Below are 19,306 nucleotides of genomic sequence, written 5' to 3'. Positions count from 1 at the left end.
TACAATAATTAGTTTTATTCAGATACAAGGACACATGTTGGATGTATAGCTATATAACAGTTCAATCTGAGTTAGAAATAATACAATGACTTGTAGTAAGTATAGTATCTATGATGAGTTAATATACTATCTACATTAGTTGCTATGGTTAATTCTACGCTAAAGAAACTTATCCATGCTTAATATGTGAATGGACTATATTTACATATTAACATTACATAAATCACCTGTCTCCGTAACAGTCAAAGGTGTGTTCTTTAATGACTAGATATTAAACAACGCGTGAGTAAATTCTGCATACGATTTTCATCGCTGTCTGTCATCTTTCATTGTCTTTTTTTCCTGATTGTTATTACGATATAAGCGAATGAAGCGATCTCATTACAACTGAAAATATGTAACTGACTGCATCGATATCACTTCATTAATGCCAATAATAATGTTTTGGTATTTAATTTTTCAAGTTTAATACAACTAGAAGTACATTTTAAATTATTTAATTGGAATTTTTTTTCAACGAGACATTCAGGAATATAAAAGAATTGAAATTAAAATAAAACCTAAGTATTATGGAGAATATCTGTCGTGACACTTTTGGATATTTCAATGCAAGTATATTTAAATTGTGGACATGTTCTTTATGTTTTTCATACCTCTTCCAAGATTCGGCTCATCTTACTCCAAACAGGAATAAATCGTATCCGTTACTTATTTCCAAAGATAATGACTTTGGATTAATTCCAGATGTTTCAAATAATAAAGCTACGTTAGAAGTTTGTAAATATTTAGATGGAACAAATTGTGAGAGATGGAAAAGTTGTTGTCGGTCGGCTGTTGAATGTTGCAATTCGCAAGTATCAGAAAGACAATTAAAACACAAACCTCTGTTCACCTTGCCATGTCCCAAAACATGGGATGGATTTGGATGTGTTTCGGAAGCAAATGCTGGAAGTATTGCTGCTATTCGATGTCCTAATTTTGTTCAGTATGGATTTTCATCAGGTATGTTGTAAATTTAAGATTTTAGTAGCATTGTTCTATTACATACAAGATTTGTGGTAAAAAAAATCCACTTTTTACCTTATTACACACGGTTGACATGGTTGAGGTACTATGGATTTGTTTCATTTGTCATGGTCCTGAAAACTCCGTCGTTCTGCTATCCTCTTTTATGACATATTATCGACTTTTGGTTCTTAAGGCTTTAACGATAGGTACCAGCGGAGCATCCTTGTTTTAAGTTTTCGGATTTACTGCATTTGTATATTAAAGGGGAAAACAGTATATGCAAAACATTGTTAAAAAGTTCTCTGAAAAGGTTATTAAAGTTGAACAGTCGCTGTGGTAGACCATCTGCACAGCTTTCTAAAATGGTTCATACTCTCTATATGGTACGTTTGTAACATGCGATAACAGAGTTAATAACACCATATGCTTTCATCGTGTATGAAAAATTGGCTAACGTAGACAGGGGTCTAAATTAGAAACGATAAAGTGTGATATTTCTTTGCCAAAATTAAGTTGATCCATTCAAAAATGTATTCAAAAGAATATGTCCCGGGATTCTTTTCATGTAATCGATTGTGCTTGATTGTCAGAGTTTGTTAAAAATTTAATTGAAAACCCAATTTCGTGTGAAAATAAAGAAAATAAATGATATAATTTCAAAATGAAATATGAGAAGATATGTCTTCTTGTGAACTATAAAAAAAAAAGATAAAAGAAAAATGGGGTAACAAGAATCTGGCTTAAGAAAGCAAACCAAAATAGGCAAATTGGCTGTACATGCATTCCTTTATAAAAGATAGACCATTTCTGTTCCATGTTTGAACCCTTGAATGGTTGACTTGCACGAATAATGAACTAAAAATATCTTATATTACATTTGTAATAAACAAAAAACATAATTTTCCTAGTTACATATTTACATGATTGCATTTTCCATTAAAAATCTATAGACCGATTGTTTTTACATCTACCTTAATATAACTATTTGCCTCAGAATGTATTTTTACATTAAACAGTTCTAACACACACATTTAATTGGTAAGTCAACATACAATTGATGTTCACATGTATAAACTTGTAGGGAATGAACATGTAAAATAGTGAGAGGCTTATTTGTCAGCAGTAAAGCTCCAAGGTTCAATCCTTCCAGATATATTTACATGTTATTGATAAAACATAAAAGTAAGCATTTGAATAAAAAAGAAGAAACTATTACCAGATTGAATGTTCCGTAATTGTTTCAGATTAACATTTGCTTTATGTCTGGTTGATTTTTGATAATCGGACATGTTGATAGATAAGGTTTTAGGTTTTTGTCGAAACTTTTATAAAGAGATACATTTTTAACGCTCTATTCATAAAAACTTTGTTATGGGAAAGAATATGAGGTTCATGAATTCAAAAGAAACAATCAATATATCATAGAAACGGCATCGGTATTGCTGTTTTTCATCTTGACTTGTTGGGGAATATTTTTACGATGTACAGAAGAGGTAATAATTCTTTTCAAGACGATTACTAGTATACACGTATTTTATTGACTTCCATGGTGGGATAAGGATGGCAAACATATTCACTGTAGAATCGTTAACGATACCGCTCCTGGTTGATCTGCCTATGGTCATATTAGAATATGATTTTCTAACTTCACAGCAGGTGATTTCTGTTAACCGTGTCTAAACGATGTTTGCTTTGTGTCTGAACAGTAAAGATTATTGAGTTTAAATGCAAGTTTTCCGAATACGTGTGTATCAATTTAATATATCTTAATCATGCTTAAGTACTTTTGAATTTTTGGAAGTCAGCTGATAATAACAACAACTAATTTTATAATCTAGACCATTTGTACGCAGTTGACTACAATTGAGTAAGCAATGTATTACGATGCTATTGTGTACTAATCTATCATCTTGTTTTCTCATTACTGTTTAGTAGTACAATAAAAGTATAATGTACCGTTCTTTCTATAGTAATGCATTCATTAAAAGAATTGATTTTTTTTTTCTGCGATGCAATTCGAGACCTTTCTTCGGTATACCATAGATTGTTATTTGAACTGATTTCTATTTGTATCTTTATTCTTTATGACTCCTCAAGAAAATCATTTTATCATCTGTTATTATATATTGAATTATAAAACCTATCTTCTATGAATAGGTCAATTTTTTACATTTTGTTCTGCTTAAGGATAGATAAGATCGGCGCATTGACTAACTGTTGAAAAAATCGTGCAAGTAAATAACTGTCATTTAGGTATAATAATATATCTGTACTTTTGAAGACAGTTGATGATATAAGATGATTTTACTGTCTACTTAAGTCTGACGTTGCAAAGGTACACATATCTTACTTTATATATATACATATTAAATATAATGTACCTCTATTTTTGACATTTTACTTTTTATGTCTGTTTGTTTTGTTCAAACATCGTTGTCAATATAATGGAATTTGATGAGGCTGTCATACAAGTGAGAAAACAAGACGGCATTTGATTGGTTTTGTTCTAGGTAAGATTGATAATAATTAGTTTTATACTTGTTCAGATTAGTTTCATACTTGGTAAGATTGATGATGGTTGGCTTCATACTTGTTAGAAGACGTTATTAAGTTGTAAAACTTGTGTCTGATCCTTTTGTCATTTTGAACAATAACATATGTTTAAACTAAACTATACTTGGTATGATTGATGATGGTCTGTTTCATACTTGGTAAAATTTATGATGGATGGTTTCATATTTTGTAAGATTGGTTTCATACTTTGTAAGTAATGAACCACTTGGTTTTGATTCATACTCGTTACGAATGGCAAGATTTGATTCATACTCGGTATGATTTGTGAAAACTGGATTTATATTCTTTTTTATATTTGGTAAGATTGGAATTGAAAGATGCAAGGTGAAATCGTTAAAGATTGTGTTAAGACTTTTACTTGGTTGGTTTATACTGAAGACAGTGTGCACTGAATTTTAATTACCACAAGATACATAACTCCAAATTCCGTTATTTTCAAAACACAATTAATTTTCATTGACGAATAAGATTTATTATTAATTAATTCTTCACTGCATGTTCTATGATTTAAAAGGTGAGTATACCTTCTTTTTGTACACTGAATTAAACAATCATGTTTGTTTGTGTATAAGTCTCACATCTATCAGAATAAGAAACCTCATAAAACATGAAGGCCAAGTAGACCACCATAATTTTAACATCATAAATAAAGAAAGAAAAAATTAAAATTTTTTGTAGGAAGAGAGAGATGCATGAGAGAAGAACTTCAGTTATTATTGCTCCGTTTGTTATATTTAAGTATTTACAGATAGGCAGCTCACTTTTGTTTTGTATAATATATTTTCTTTAGATATCATCTTAAACGACAGCGCCATATGACGTGTTATCAATGAGAACTTAAGGAAAAAGATGTTTGGAAAAATTCTCCTTCTTTTTATTATTTTGACGACTAACTTTCTTTGTCTATCAGTCTTAACAGGATTTTGTCGCTATTCTTGCGAATTACCAGAAAGATACAGTTTCCACATAATTCAAAAGTCTTAACCTAAGAATTCAATTTTTGTTAGCTATTTTTCGTGTGTTTCTTTGTCAATTGTGTTCTCCTATTTATTTTTATTGTAGTCCTGTAATGTTGTGTTGTAATTTTAATGTTATATTTCACATGGCCATAAAAGAGGGAGGTTTGGCATGCCACAAAACCAGGCTCAACCCACCATTTTTGCCTTTACAAATGTCCTGTACCAAGTCAGGAATATGGCCATTGTTATATCTAAGTTCGTTTCTGTGTGTGTTACATTTTAACGTTGTATTTCCGTTGTGTCGTTTGTTTTCTCTTATTTTTTAGTGTGAATTCACATTACTATAAGACGTGTCACGGTACTTATCTATCCCAAATTCATGTATTTGGTTTTGATGTTATATTTGTTATTCTCAAATGATTTTGTCTAATGCTTAGTCCGTTTCTGTGTGTGTGTGTGTGTGTTACATTTTAATGTTGTGTCGTTGTTCTCCTCTTATATTTAATGCGTTTCCCTCAGCTTTAGTTTGTCACCCCGATTTTGTTTTTTGTCCATGGATTTATGAGTTTTGAACAGCGGTATACTACTGTTGCCTTTATTTACAATATTTCTATAAAAGATTTAAAACCGAAATTTAATAAAAACGTTGATTGTTTCAGATTACGGTACGAAGAAATGTACAAAGAATGGCACATGGTGGAGGGATCCAGTTTCTAACAGGGAATGGACGGACTATACGCCATGTCTTAATCTTAGGGTATTTCATATTGACAACATTCGAGAATATCTTAGCCTGATATCTTTGATAACTATATATTACTAAAATGGAATTTTAAAATTAAATCCTACGTATCTATCTAAAATATGTCTAAATGAAACAGATTATTGATAGCATATTGTTTGGATTATCAATATTTTTTGCGAGTTTGATACTTGACATACTGTATATTTATAAAATCTTAGTGTATGTATTGGTATGAATTATTTAAATCCAATCTAGTGTTTAGTTAATTGATACTACATCCAACAAAGATCAAAACAGCAACAAAAGCACGTATCCTTTTATATTCTTATGTGTTTTCCTTGATTTTAGTTTGTGTCCCTGATTTGTTTTCTCTCAATCGATTTATGACGTTCGAACAGCGGAATGCTACTGTTGCCTTTATTTATGTATCTGTGTTCCAGACCGTATGAGTATTTGGACCGTACGCGTACGGTCTGGACCGTATGCGTACTTTTTCAAAATACGCATACGGTCGGACCGTACGCGTACGGTCTGATTAACATTAAGAAGTTAGTCAAGTTTATTAGATACAAATGTATATAACAGATCAACAGAACTTATGTCTCAAATTAATATAAAAAGTTCAATAGTAATGGAAATAAAAACTTAATATTTTAACTATTTAAAATAATCACGCTTATTTAATCTGTTAATCTCCTGTATTTAGCATGTCAGTAATTCGTTAACTGCATGCAGCCCAGTATGCTCATTGAAATTGAAGTTATCGGAAGTAAACATAATGTGGGGAGACAATTGTTATAGAATATCAAGTTAGGAACTTTACAAAAAAAGCCAAGGAACATGCATGAACAAATCATGTAACTTGTTAATGTAAAAGAAAATATGACGTTCCTTGTGGTACATTTGTAGCAAGTGTCACCTTGGTCCAGAGTAACAAAATAGGATTCAGATATACAATTAAACAAATATTGAATGTCAATTGTTCGCTTATTCACTTTATTCATCTATTTGTAATAATAACAATTTGTATAACTAAAAATAAAGATTTTGATAAATGTTTGTTTAAATTTAACCCATATGATCCCAAAACATGTCTGCTCAGCTGGACCGTACGCGTATACTCATACGGTCCGACCGTACGCGTATGGTCGGACCGTACGAGTATACGTATACGGTCCGGACCGTACGCGTACGGTCCAAATACTCATATGGTCTGGAACATCTGTTTATTCCTTGCTTTTCATTAGATGTTTTACTTCATATTTTTCTTTTCGAAATATATTCTTTTAAGTTTTAAAGAGTGAAATTATGACTTGGGGAAATTTAAATTAATGAACCCCTCATTTCCTTGGTAAAGATTATAAAAGAATGGTCGTCCTTCTCATTTCTCTTTCTTGTTATGATATAAACAAAATTAAAAAAAATGAACGTAGATGAGGGCGTTTTAGAATTATACTATTATTGGATTAGAAAAGAAAGAGGTTATACAAGCAATAATCGACGTGTTTATTTTTATTTTTTTTTACAAATTAAAAGCATGCATAACAAAATCATTGAATTACAACTAATGATTCACACAATAAAATGCACAAAAGTTCTTGACGAAACACCAAAATTAAGAAAGGGAAACAACATAAGGAATAGAAATTTTGTAACTTAAGGCTAAAGTGAAAACATTCCATAGAAAAAAAGAAGTGATTGATTTATTGTTGGTTGCTAAACGTTCAGTGGCAAGTATTTCATGCATGCTTAGAACGTGTATGGACTTTCCATTGTTTTGTATGGAAACAGAAACTTTGCCTTGAGTTGCGCAATGGTTATTACACGTTCAAAGAGCTTCCACCCTCTTTACATGAGGCATCATTTGTAACGTCCCCATCCTGACCAGACATGACTGCGTACTTGTACAACCCCAAAGCAGAACGGATGCCCCCTTTACTGCTGGTGTGAAGAAAACCAAAGTGATAATATTTCTATTCCCCAGTCGAACTTGGTGGTTAAAACAAAGTGAAGTGAATTTGTAAACTAGAATATATAAAAACAAACGTTTATAACCTTTTTGTTTTATTCTAGATCTACAAGACTATGGTGTATGTAGGTGTTATTTGTTGTAGCATCAGTTTGATTCTACTTATACCAGCATCTCTTACATTTATATGTCTAAGGTTTGTATCTCTTATGTACATGAAACATTCGGGAAAACTATCATTTAGAATCAGTTTTATTCTACTCTTTATCCACCATTTTCTACATAAGAAAATGCCTGTACCAAGTCACGAATATGACAGTTGTTGTCCATTCGTTCGATGCGTTTGAGCTTTTGATTTGACCATTTGATTAGGGACTCTCCGTTTTGCATTTCCACGGAGTTCAGTGTTTTTGTGATTTAATTTTTTTCTCATACCAGCATTTCTCACATTTGTATGTCTAAGGTTTGGATCTCTTACATACAGGATACAATGGGGAAATCCAACGTCAGTGTTCAATGTATTAAAAATGACAATGTTACTATAGTGACATGATATTTGATCTGAGAGACATTGTTGTTTTAATGATGACTTCTAAATGGGTTTTAATTAAAAAAAATGTGTCGCTTGGTTTTTGTATCATTGGCGTAATTCCCACATCATATAGATATTAACAAAATAGATTGAATATGATCTGTGATTGTAGTAGGTACAATACTAGTGTAAAGAAAACTACAGTTTATTGATAATTAAATCGGATTGAATGGTCATTCACATTAAACCACTTCAGTACAGATGTATTAAGATGCAGGCAAAGATTCAGAACAATCTGCCAACGTCATAATGAGACTTATGCATTGACTAACATATCCAGACACAGGTTAAAACCATGTGTATCGACTGCAGGTTAAAATTTTTACACCTGCTATACTAGTATTCTGTTTATATTACAGACAGTTGAGAACTCAGAATAGAATTCGTCTTCATCTTTGTTTATTTTTATCTTTCATCCTGACTTGTGTAACAACATTGATCTGGGACATATTTATATACAACGATCGTCTGGACAATCCACCATCAAAGACTAGAATGCAGCAGAATACAGTAATTTATTATTTTAAATTAATTTATATCAATGATAAACTAGGCTTTTATTCGCAATTACGTACAGGTTGCAATACAGTAAATGCCTGTCTAATTGTTATTAGCCGACTTACTTGAAGACATCAACGAAAGTTAAAAAAAATAATTATATTTAATAACCAATAGATTTTTTTTAATTTGTTAATATATGTGACAACCACAAACGGAAATGTCTAAGATTTGAGGACTGACACAATTAGTATCATAGATGTACATGGTAAAATAAAGTAGTTATTTGTTTTGCATTTTTAAGTGTAACATTATAATTGCTAAAATAAATAATACGTTCAAATAAAATGGTTGCCCATGTCAGTTTCCTTTTCTATTAAAGTATGAGAGCACTCGAAAAACAGTTTGAATATTAGCTATTCAACATTTATATTTTCGGCTTTCCGAATACATGAACTTGACTGTACTTAGAGAAGGTTAAACACGTATCAGGTGGTCTTTGCATGGAAATCATATCATACGCTCAAATGGTTCTGGACGTTCAGTCACTGAGGAAACCAACACAGTAGCCAATGCTTCGATATTGAATATTTAAAATTATTCATACTGCAACTGTACTAATTGTGAATCATAGTCGCTCTTTTAATCCTTGTGCAAATAAATTTTATGTTTTGAAACAATGCTTTTGCGTTCATACATGTTCTACGGCTTTATATTCCAATAAAGTTAAATTAAAATATGCGTTTAATTTCGAAATCATGATTATTGTATTTTAAAAATAAACGCATCATAGATACAAGAATTTAAATTTTGAAGCGATACGCGTGCTTTGTCTTCAAAAGACTCAGTGACGCTCGATTTAAAAATATAAAAAGACAAAATAAATTGAGAAGTTAAAGAGCATTGAGGACCATACATTCCGAATGGTTTTACCAAATACAGCTTATGTATGCTTTAATTGCGACAAAGGTGGCAATAGACGGTGTTGGTCGTTGTATTTAGACCCTTTGAATTTAAATGCTCTCCACTATTTATATTTTTGGCTTTAGAATAAAATTGAGAATGGAAATGGGGAATGTGTCAAAGCGACAACAACCCGACCAAAGAGCAGACAACAGCCAAAGGCCACCAATGGGTCTTCTATGTAGCGAGAAACTCCCGCATCTGGACTGAGGCGTCCTTCAGCTGGCCACCAAACAAATATGTGTACTAGTTCATTAATAATGGACGTCATACTAAACTCCGAATTATACACAAGAAACTAAAATTAAAAATCTTACAAGACTAACAAAGGCCAGAGGCTCTTGACTTAGAACAGGCGCAAAATTGTCAATAAACGTTAACCTGTACTTGTTGGCGGGTAATCCGAAAGCATGTGTTGCACAAAATTTTTGAGAAAAAAATCTTCATATTTTTACAGATAATTTGTCGTGTTTTATACACATTTAACAGATATGCTAATTCAAGTAACTATTTCTGGATGTTTTGTGAAGGGTATTACTTACACAAACTGGTGTTACATGCTTTTAAAGTACCAACAAATCTCGCTTGGTATTACATCGTTGGCTGGGGTGAGTAATAACTATTAGCTTATACTTTGTTTTATCTAATAATTTAAAAGACCTTAGTGAACATTTCGTACTCTTTTATTTCTGAAAGTATACACCCGTTTTTCACTAAAAGATATTTATTCTTTACGACGATGGTAACAATTCAAATCGTTTAGTCTGGCTGGTAAAGTCTTGTATATTGCTCATAATTGCTTTAATGATACGCATTTGTATACTGTAGCTGACATTTACATTTGAATACATGTACTGAATTCCTCTTGTAACACTATATGTGTCTGAGAGTTTATAATAAAGAACTTGCACTTGAACTTGAACTATACCACCTTGGTATTTAGATCGTATAGTCTGCATCATCGACATTGTTCTGCTGTAATCCAGAAAGCAAAAATGCAAATATATATTTATAGACAAAGATTCATGTTCTAGTTGTTTTGCTATCTATAATTAAGGTACCTTAAAAATCCTGATAAATTGACGTTCGAATGTTTTTAATGTCTTATAATTTTTTTAACAACGATTTTCAATAAAACTTTGCGATTGGGTTTTATGTTTAAATGCTCTTTGTTTAACCAAACATAAAGTATTTATGTGCTAAATAGCTCAATCTTTTTTTTAACATATGTGTACATAATTGAGCACATGCAATTATCTACACTTCAACATTATCCTTTGCTTTCTAAATACAATGGAACAAACACAAGTATGGATGGATAAAGAACGGCACAGTGACCATCTCAGATATCATTTCGTTAATACAATATGTATCTGGCTTAAAAGTCATTTAAGCTACAATAATAAAGTCCATCAAAACAACAGAAGATACACTCCATGACAGAATCTTGAACAATGTCAGGTTCTGTATAAAAATATTTTACAAAATAAATACAACACATTTAAATAATATAGATACATACTATATGAAAATTTGAATACAATTATTTTGGGAAGAACAAAATTAACGTCTACATATATATATTGCGTGTGTTTGTGTGGTCACTATCAAGTCCTCGATAACTAAAAACTCGTGCAATTAGCTTATATATTGACCATCAAACCTGTTAACGACAGTAGCTCACTGGGGTAAAGCTGATGACCGTAACTGCATTCACGGTCATCCCAAGATGTCGGATGAAAAATTAGGTCAGTTTCTGTATTGTCTGTTAAAGTGTTTCTATATCATTTTCTTTACAAATTATACATTGAAACGATGTAAATTTATAAAAGAATCACTCGAAAATCACTAATTACTTCCGAGAAATGTGCATGAAACGGGAAATTCGATTTGAAAAAATTGTTAAGATGACCGTAAATCATAATCAAAATATTTTCAAGATGACCGTAACATAAAACAAGGATGACCGTGATTGGTAAAAAAGATGACCGTAACTTGTAAAGGATGACCGTAATGTGTAAAGACTGACTGTAATTTATATAGGACGACCGTAACTTTTATAGGATGACCATCAATTCTAAGAAATATCCGTATTGTATTCAAAGCTTTTTTGTTGAGTTTGTCGATCTCAATAGGGGCTCGGTTAGCGGATATAAATATGTGTCATAAATTTCCATATTTAGGATTTATAACAATGATATTAAATTGCATATTTCTCGTAAACAATGAAATATTTATTGATATCGACGTTCAAATTTTAACACAAATTGACAGCGATACGACAAAAATTTGAAGAAACATGAATGTGTCCATGGTACACAGATGCCTCATCTACACTATCATTTTCTATGTTTAGTGGACTATGAAAATGGGATTAAACTGTAATTTGGCATTAGAATTAAAAAGATCATACCATAGGGAAAATGTGTACTAAGTTTCAATTTTATTTAACTTGAAGCTGGACAAACGGACAAACAAACAGACGAAGGGACGAACGTACCCACAGACCAGAAAAACATAATGCCAATAAATGGAGCATTAAAAACATTAATAATACATACGAATATTTGGTAATCGAGCCCATGTGTATGGTTCCAGAGGAAGCAGATTAAAATCTTAATTTGTCTTGATATATGCAGGCAGAAACACTTTTGAAATAGAACAAAAGAATCGAAGCTCTGTGTTTATCGAGAAAGCGATAAATGTTAACTGTAATGTTTGATATAGTAACAAAATTTTAAAAAGTTAATAGAAACAAATAAAACGACAATTTTCTTATTTTAAAAACACCATTTGCATAAGTTTTCAATGTATCTATTACATAGTAATGCAAAACAATAAGATATCAAGTCGACGACATGGTTCTTATCGGGGCCTTTTATAGCTGACTATGCGGTATGGGCTTTGCTCATTGTTGAAGGCCTTACGGTTACCTATATAGTTGTTAATGTTTGTGTCATTTTGGTCTTTTCTGGAAAGATTAGTTGTCTCATTGGCAATAATACCACATCTTCTTTTTTATATATTATAGTATCTATAAGTTGGATGTAGAAAATGCATAACCTCCGAATTTTTTTTTATCACGGACGGAGAACATATCAATCTTTTAGTTCAGAAATTTTCGTGTCTGCCCTTCCATTATGTGAATCAAGAAAAAATTCCCCAAAACAGGTAACGATTGTATCGAAAAGAGAAAAATCGAGTGCACCTTTTTATGTTAGGGCATGTTTGGGGTGTATATTTTGTCTTTAAAACGTACAAAGCAAGAGTATTTTATATAGCATCTCGCTTCAGAATCTATCATTATTATATATCAAAGCTACAGGTTGACTTTATAACGTAAAAAAATGACAGTACGAAAAGATGAAATATATGGGTCAAGTGAGATACCTATCTAATGAATCACAAAAACAGAGTAGGTGTGTTCGAATAGCTATTTTTTCTAAGTACTTGACAAGTCTTTTAATTTTGATGATGAAAATGGATATCTTCGAAAAAATATGATTTTCTTGTGTGTGATAACTAGGGTTTATAATCTTCAACCACTGAAAATGTTTAGTCTGCCCTTCCACGAAATATTTAGTTAGAATTTTTTTAAATGCTTAAGAATTTTCAAAAATTCCATCTGACATCCGAACAGACAATATTTTTAAGTTGAATCAATGCAGACAAGATCATTTACTAATGCTCATTAGCTAGTAGATACATTTGTCTTTTAAAATATAACTGACATATAACGATCGATCGTAATGGTGTTATGTGGCTGTTTTCAAGAGCAAAATTGGCAGAGCGTCATCCCTACAAATTGGCAATGGCTTCCATTTCTACGATTGTGAGCATGAACATGACGTTCCGCCTTGTGATACGCTTTTCGTACAATACTATTTTAAGGATCTACTTTGCTGGAGCTCACCTTCACTAGTTTATTCGAATGATATTTTCAAAATATTTCTGTTATTTTATTTGCACGACAAAATGAAAGACGATATACTATCAATGGGTGTACATGCAATTTTTTGGCATTTTTAAAAATGTGTATTTATTATATGTCATTAAAAGGAATCCCAGAAACAAAAAAAAATCTTTTGTCGAGCAGTTGAAGGCTGTGCACCGCATTTTTTTCATTATGCTCAAGTTATAAGGTGTCATTTTATCGCGCTTTTGTAGCATGTTTTCTCTTCCTGTTCATTTGCATGTCTTTTGGCAAATTCATTTTAAAAATTAAACCCTCTACTGTAAAAAAGATACATATGGTAATCTTTGCATTTGAAGCACGTCTTATTTTCTTCTACCTATAGGATAAAACTCTCATATTAATATGTGTATACCAACACGATTAATCATTTGATACAAAAAGATAGTTATATAAATACGGATATTTCTTAGAATTGAGGGTCATCCTTTAAAAGTTACGGTCATCATTTACAAATTACGGTCATCTTAAAAGCAGTTACGGTCAGCCTTGTTATGAATCGCTGATTCTGTTACGGTCATCTCGATTGTGATTTACGGTCATCTTGGCGATTTTTTCAAATCGAATTTCCCGTTTCATGCACATTTCTCAGAAGTAATTAGTGATTTCCGAGTAATTCTTTTATAAATTTACATCGTTTCAATGTATGATTTGTAAAGAAAATGATTTAGAAACACTTTAACAGACAATACAGAAACTGACCTAATTTTTCATCCGACATCTTGGGATGACCGTGAATGCAGTTACGGTCATCAGCTTTACCCCAGTGAGTAGCTGTACAACTTTTATAATTTCTTTCTAATTCATTCCGTATACCGCACATAAATTCATGTCTTTAAAGAAAACAAAACATTTAAATAATATACCATGCAAAAAGAAGTGTTATTGTTATTAATAAAAAAACATTATCATCTATTATTCATATTCCAATAATTAGTATATGCCATAAAGAACAATCGATATTTATAAGTTCAATAAAATGTCTGCATTCAATATTCGAACAGAAATTATAACAGAAATGATGAGGTTTATTACACTTTGGAATGACGTGCAACTCATCTTTTTTTCTGGAATCAAATGAGGATGCATTTGATCTAATAAATTATTTTACTGTCGGTCTTTTCCATTATTAAGGTTTATGACTCCTTCTGTAGCCATGTGAAATACGAAAATTTTAAAACATCATTAGTATCAAGCAACAAAGATGATAAATAATATAAATGGTCCAGTTTGAACATATACCAAGTTTAAACTTCGTATAGTTTTGTTCTTCATTGTTTCATTGCATTTAATAGAAAAAGAGGATTCTGTGGAAACCAACATTTTTGTAGAAAATCCAAAGACTTTAATACAGAGATCTTTGTTTCAAACTTTTAATCATAGATTACTCACTTGTTTAATATGATGTGTTATAAAGTCATAAACAACCTTTAAATCCCTCAAAACACCTCGTGCTGAGTCATAGAGTTAGAATGTGTACTTGAATTGGTTCATATTTATATTTGTATACACCAATATTTAGATTTATAAACTTGTTTTAAGGAAATCATTGCTAGCACTGCATGCAATAATCCTCAATTTATCAAGCACCGTATTGGAAAATATGAGAGTACAAGGGGGAAATACTATGGATTGGTTTTTTTTTGTGTTTCTTTTTTTTATAAAATTGCCATATATTTAACATTGAATCAACACCAGGATACATAATCAATAGAATGGTGGATTTTTTTCCAAACTTGATATTATGGTATTAGCAATCAAAAATGATGTTAAAAAATAGCTAGTTTTGAAACATCAATTGAACATGGAATGGAAACACACAATTCTTAAAAGGCTAAATACTATTGACTATTGGTAAATAAAGACCATATACTAAAAGGGAAAGCAAATAAAACCATAATGCAGTGTTGTCTATCCCGGTGGAACTTATCTCAATAAAACTATGAAGCAAAATATATAAATTGTTACTATAATATTATTTATATTCAATGTCATTCAAAATTCATAATTTCAGGCGGGGCATTGACACCTGTTATAGCTTACCTGATCATAAGATTACAAATAGCAGATAACAAGTATGTACATATAATGTTTGTATCGGTATGACGTTATTTATATTCTGGTCAATTTATTTGTAAGGAGATTACAAAGAAGTATATAATATTAATCGCCCATAGTCCATTTGTGGTATTATCATTTTGGTGTGACGTGGTACTAATGCATCCCGTTATTGTGCTAAAGTCAATATTTGTATTCTTGTCTTTTATTTTTGATTATGTGCTTTGTTTATTTGTGATTTTGTTTTTCTTTGTTCACATATTTGTTTGTTTTATAGTGATTAAGATTAAAACACCATGCCGACTGCTGTACCCTTATATTTGACATTTTTACTTATTATGCCTGTTAGATTTTCTCATCCATTGTTGTCAATATATTTGAATTCTATGCGACTGGCATACAAGTGAGAGGTTAAGCTAGCTATAAAACAAGGTGTATGCCACCATTATTACATAAGCAAATGCCTGTACCATGTCAGGAATATGACAGTTGTTTCCATTCGTTAGATGCGTTTGAGCTTTAGATTTTGCAATTTTGAGTTTTTCTTGGAGTTCAGTTTTTTTGTTATTTTACGTTTTTTTATAGAAATATAATAATTATGCATAAAAAATTAAGGAATTATCGACAACCGCTGGCGATATTATTGACGAGAAACAAGTACATGAACGTAAACCGATGTTAAGCTCCTCCCATTATATAAGGCATTTTATTAACGACTATCTCAAATACAAAACACAAAAATAACAGTAACAATTGCAACAATTGATAAAAAAAAACCAAATACAATGACTGTAGCATCATTATGTTTTCTGGAGAGAAAACGATGCATGCTTACTTTTATTACGTTAATATTCCGTTAATTAAAGTCAACTTCTTTGAATTTTTAATGTTATTGAAAAAAACGTAGAGCGTCGATGAGATATACTGAGTTGTCCGTAAGTTTCAATGTCCATACCTCTGCTGGTTGACTATTAGTTCCGTATCCTGTGTTGTGTGATTGGCATGATTCAAATGTTTTGTTTGTGAGTTTCCATATCCTAAAATTATATCAAAGTGTCAACGGAAAAGGTGAAACCTCTTCAAGTAATAAAATTGCCGTTGGAAAAGAGGAATGTGTCAAGAAGACAACTCTACCAAATGGCAGAAAACCCCCGAATGCCACTAATGGGTCTTGAACACAGCTAAAAAATCCTGCACTTGGAATCGTGATTCAGCTGACCCCCTAAACAAAAATATTCGACCTTCGATAGTTCTGTTTTTTCTCTTTTGCGGTAACCAATTATATGTGTTTGCTTTCCTAACCTTGTACTACGATGTTACCCGATGAATTATAAAATTGTGGTAGGATTGGGAACCATCAACGAGGATGTAGATATAAGCAACAGTAATTTATTGGTATATGTGGTAGAATTGGGAACCATCAACGAGGATGTAGATATAAGCAACAGTAATTGGTATATGTGGTAGGATTGGGAACCATCAACGAGGATGTAGATATAAGCAACAGTAATTGGTATATGTGGTAGGATTGGGAACCATCAACGAGGATGTAGATATAAGCAACAGTAATTTATCAATGTTCAAATCTCATTCATATATGAAGAAGACAAATCAAGATAACAAACAAACAAACCGAGGACATCACATCCCAAAAGGAGCGTGACATGTTGCGTTGATAACATAAGCGCCACTTTCTTCGCATTCAGCGCCCGCTATACGAATTCATACTCAGTTTGAATGTCCCAACTGGATTAGGATAAATGGGTTTAATAACAGATTAGACGGCTTTTATGATATATAAAGATCTAATTAGTTATCAAAGGTACCAGGATTAAAATTTAGTACGCCAGACGCGCGTTTCGTCTACACAAGACTCATCAGTGACGCTCATATCAAAATATTTATAAAGCCAAACAATTACAAAGTTGAAGAGCATTGAGGATCTAGAATTCCAAAAAGTTGTGCCAAATACGGCTAAGGTAATCTATGCCTGGGATAAGAAAATCCTAGGTTTTTCGAAAAACTGAGTTTAGACTGATGAAGTGTCGAGTGCAGTCGTTGTTCATCATAACTCAGTTGGAGCAATTTTCCTGTGATAATCATATTAACAAGATAATTCCAGAACCATGTTATGTGCACACACTGGAATTATATCTTATGTATTTTTGTTTTGTTTTGTTTTTTGTGTTTGTTTTTTGTTTTTGTGTTTGTGTTTGTTTTATGTTGCTTTGATTTGAGTTGATGATATATTTGATTGCTTTTGCAAAAATTAGCAATTTATAAACTTACTTCTTTATTCATACAGAAATCAAGTAAAATAAAAAAAAAATAATATTTTTACTAATGTTTTGCTTTTATTCTATATGTTTTAGATGTTGGGTAAAAAATATTGGGATTTATGAGTGGATTATTTACATCCCAAACCTACTTTGCATATTGGTAAGCATATTTAAATGTGTCTATGATAATCAATAACATTTAAAATGCACATGTTGCACGATTATTTGAACCTTTGTCACCATTTCGTCGTTATTCTGGCAACACAATAATCATTCAATTTTACGTAAAAGCATCGTGTTTCATATGTGATCACTTTGCTGTCGATTCCATGAACGATAGAGATAAAACAAAAAATGTAGTTTCTTGTTTGACTAAAACTTCCAATATAATGTTTTGAATCTTTGCTAGTTAGTTATGGAGAGTCCCTATATAATATAAAACAGTGTTGGCAGATATTGTTGGAACATTTTTTTCTGTTAACCAATGCCAGTCGGACGCCGACGGGAAACTTTATACTACATTATAATAATATGTATGGGATAAGTTTATGTACGATATGTCTTCCTTTAAGGAAATCTTAACCATTCTAAATTTTAAGAAATGATCCAAAGTTCCCTTGAGTGTAACTAAAGTACATATTCATCTTAATGTTTTGAAAAAACGGTGGTCGGTGTTTTAAAACAGGAGCCCGTTACGACAAAGAGGTTTTCATAACAAATGTTGTGACCTTGATGGAGTTTGGTTGATCAATACATCTTCTAGCATGATTCGTATTTCTCAATTTAATTTTTTTTCTATTGAATATTGTCAATAAGAAGTAAACAAATTTTATGCTGCCTCTTTTCCAGTATCTATAAAAGATTATTTAATCAAATTTCAGATGACATATTCAAACATCCGTCATATATAATAATAAATATTTAGTAAACTAATTTGGAACTTCTACGCGAATAAAACAGAGCCTGGTGATTATTTTGTTTACCAACACCCATTAATGTCACCCAAAATATGTTATATTTGTCCTTACAGATGAAATTTTAAATTTGCCTACTATGTAGTATATCACAGTTACGTTTTAAGTAATTCTTTTGGGAATATAGAGAAAGCTATTCAGAACATTGAAAAAAAATAAAAGTCCATTAACTAGTATATATAAACATTAATAATATTTAATACTCCCAGACAAAAATAAAAATATCCCTCGGGACAGCTGCATCTTTAATTCAACATTATTAAAAGTTTATGATCTTTCATCTATATTCAGAACTATAGTTTTATTGCAAAATTGATAATTTCATTTACCTGAATAATTCTTTCTGCTGTTGTCTGTTCTATGTGTGTGGAATAAACTAAATACGTCGTATATGTACTTTGCGTTGTGTTTACTTTGCGTTTACTATTTACAATGGTGAAGCCCATACAAGGTGTAAGCAACGTCACACACATGTGACCGTAAATACGGGAAACGAAACGTTATAACTTCGAACTATTCTCAACATACTGGGGCCCGCAAAGTGTATTTATGTACAAAACAATAGAATATTACTTTAAATGTTCATCAATGATAAAGAAAGAAAGAAATTTTTACACTTGCAGGAATTACTGTCTTTTCAAAACACAAAAATAGGAATATAAATTAAACTTTAACGAGTCCATGATTTTATTCTTTCCTTTGCACGAATTGATG

The 19,306-nt window shown here is 31.4% G+C and overlaps 1 protein-coding gene across 1 annotated transcript in view; it reads left to right on the top strand.

Annotated features, from left to right (window-relative positions):
- The first annotated feature begins 569 nt into the window (after positions 1 to 569).
- The window catches only part of LOC139511118 (calcitonin gene-related peptide type 1 receptor-like), a 29,186-nt gene continuing 10,449 nt past the window's right edge, over positions 570 to 19,306 (top strand). The window contains exons 1-7 of the mRNA XM_071297691.1: positions 570 to 1,002; positions 5,201 to 5,298; positions 7,360 to 7,451; positions 8,207 to 8,357; positions 9,766 to 9,916; positions 15,296 to 15,356; positions 17,712 to 17,778. Coding sequence (XP_071153792.1) covers positions 570 to 1,002; positions 5,201 to 5,298; positions 7,360 to 7,451; positions 8,207 to 8,357; positions 9,766 to 9,916; positions 15,296 to 15,356; positions 17,712 to 17,778 — 1,053 coding nt within the window. The remainder of the gene's footprint in view (positions 1,003 to 5,200; positions 5,299 to 7,359; positions 7,452 to 8,206; positions 8,358 to 9,765; positions 9,917 to 15,295; positions 15,357 to 17,711; positions 17,779 to 19,306) is intronic.

The sequence above is a fragment of the Mytilus edulis genome, chromosome 2 (assembly GCF_963676685.1).
Source record: "Mytilus edulis chromosome 2, xbMytEdul2.2, whole genome shotgun sequence".
Lineage (NCBI taxonomy): Eukaryota > Metazoa > Mollusca > Bivalvia > Mytilida > Mytilidae > Mytilus > Mytilus edulis.
Note: the sequence above shows the minus strand (reverse complement) of the source record. Positions and strands in the feature narration are given on the sequence as shown.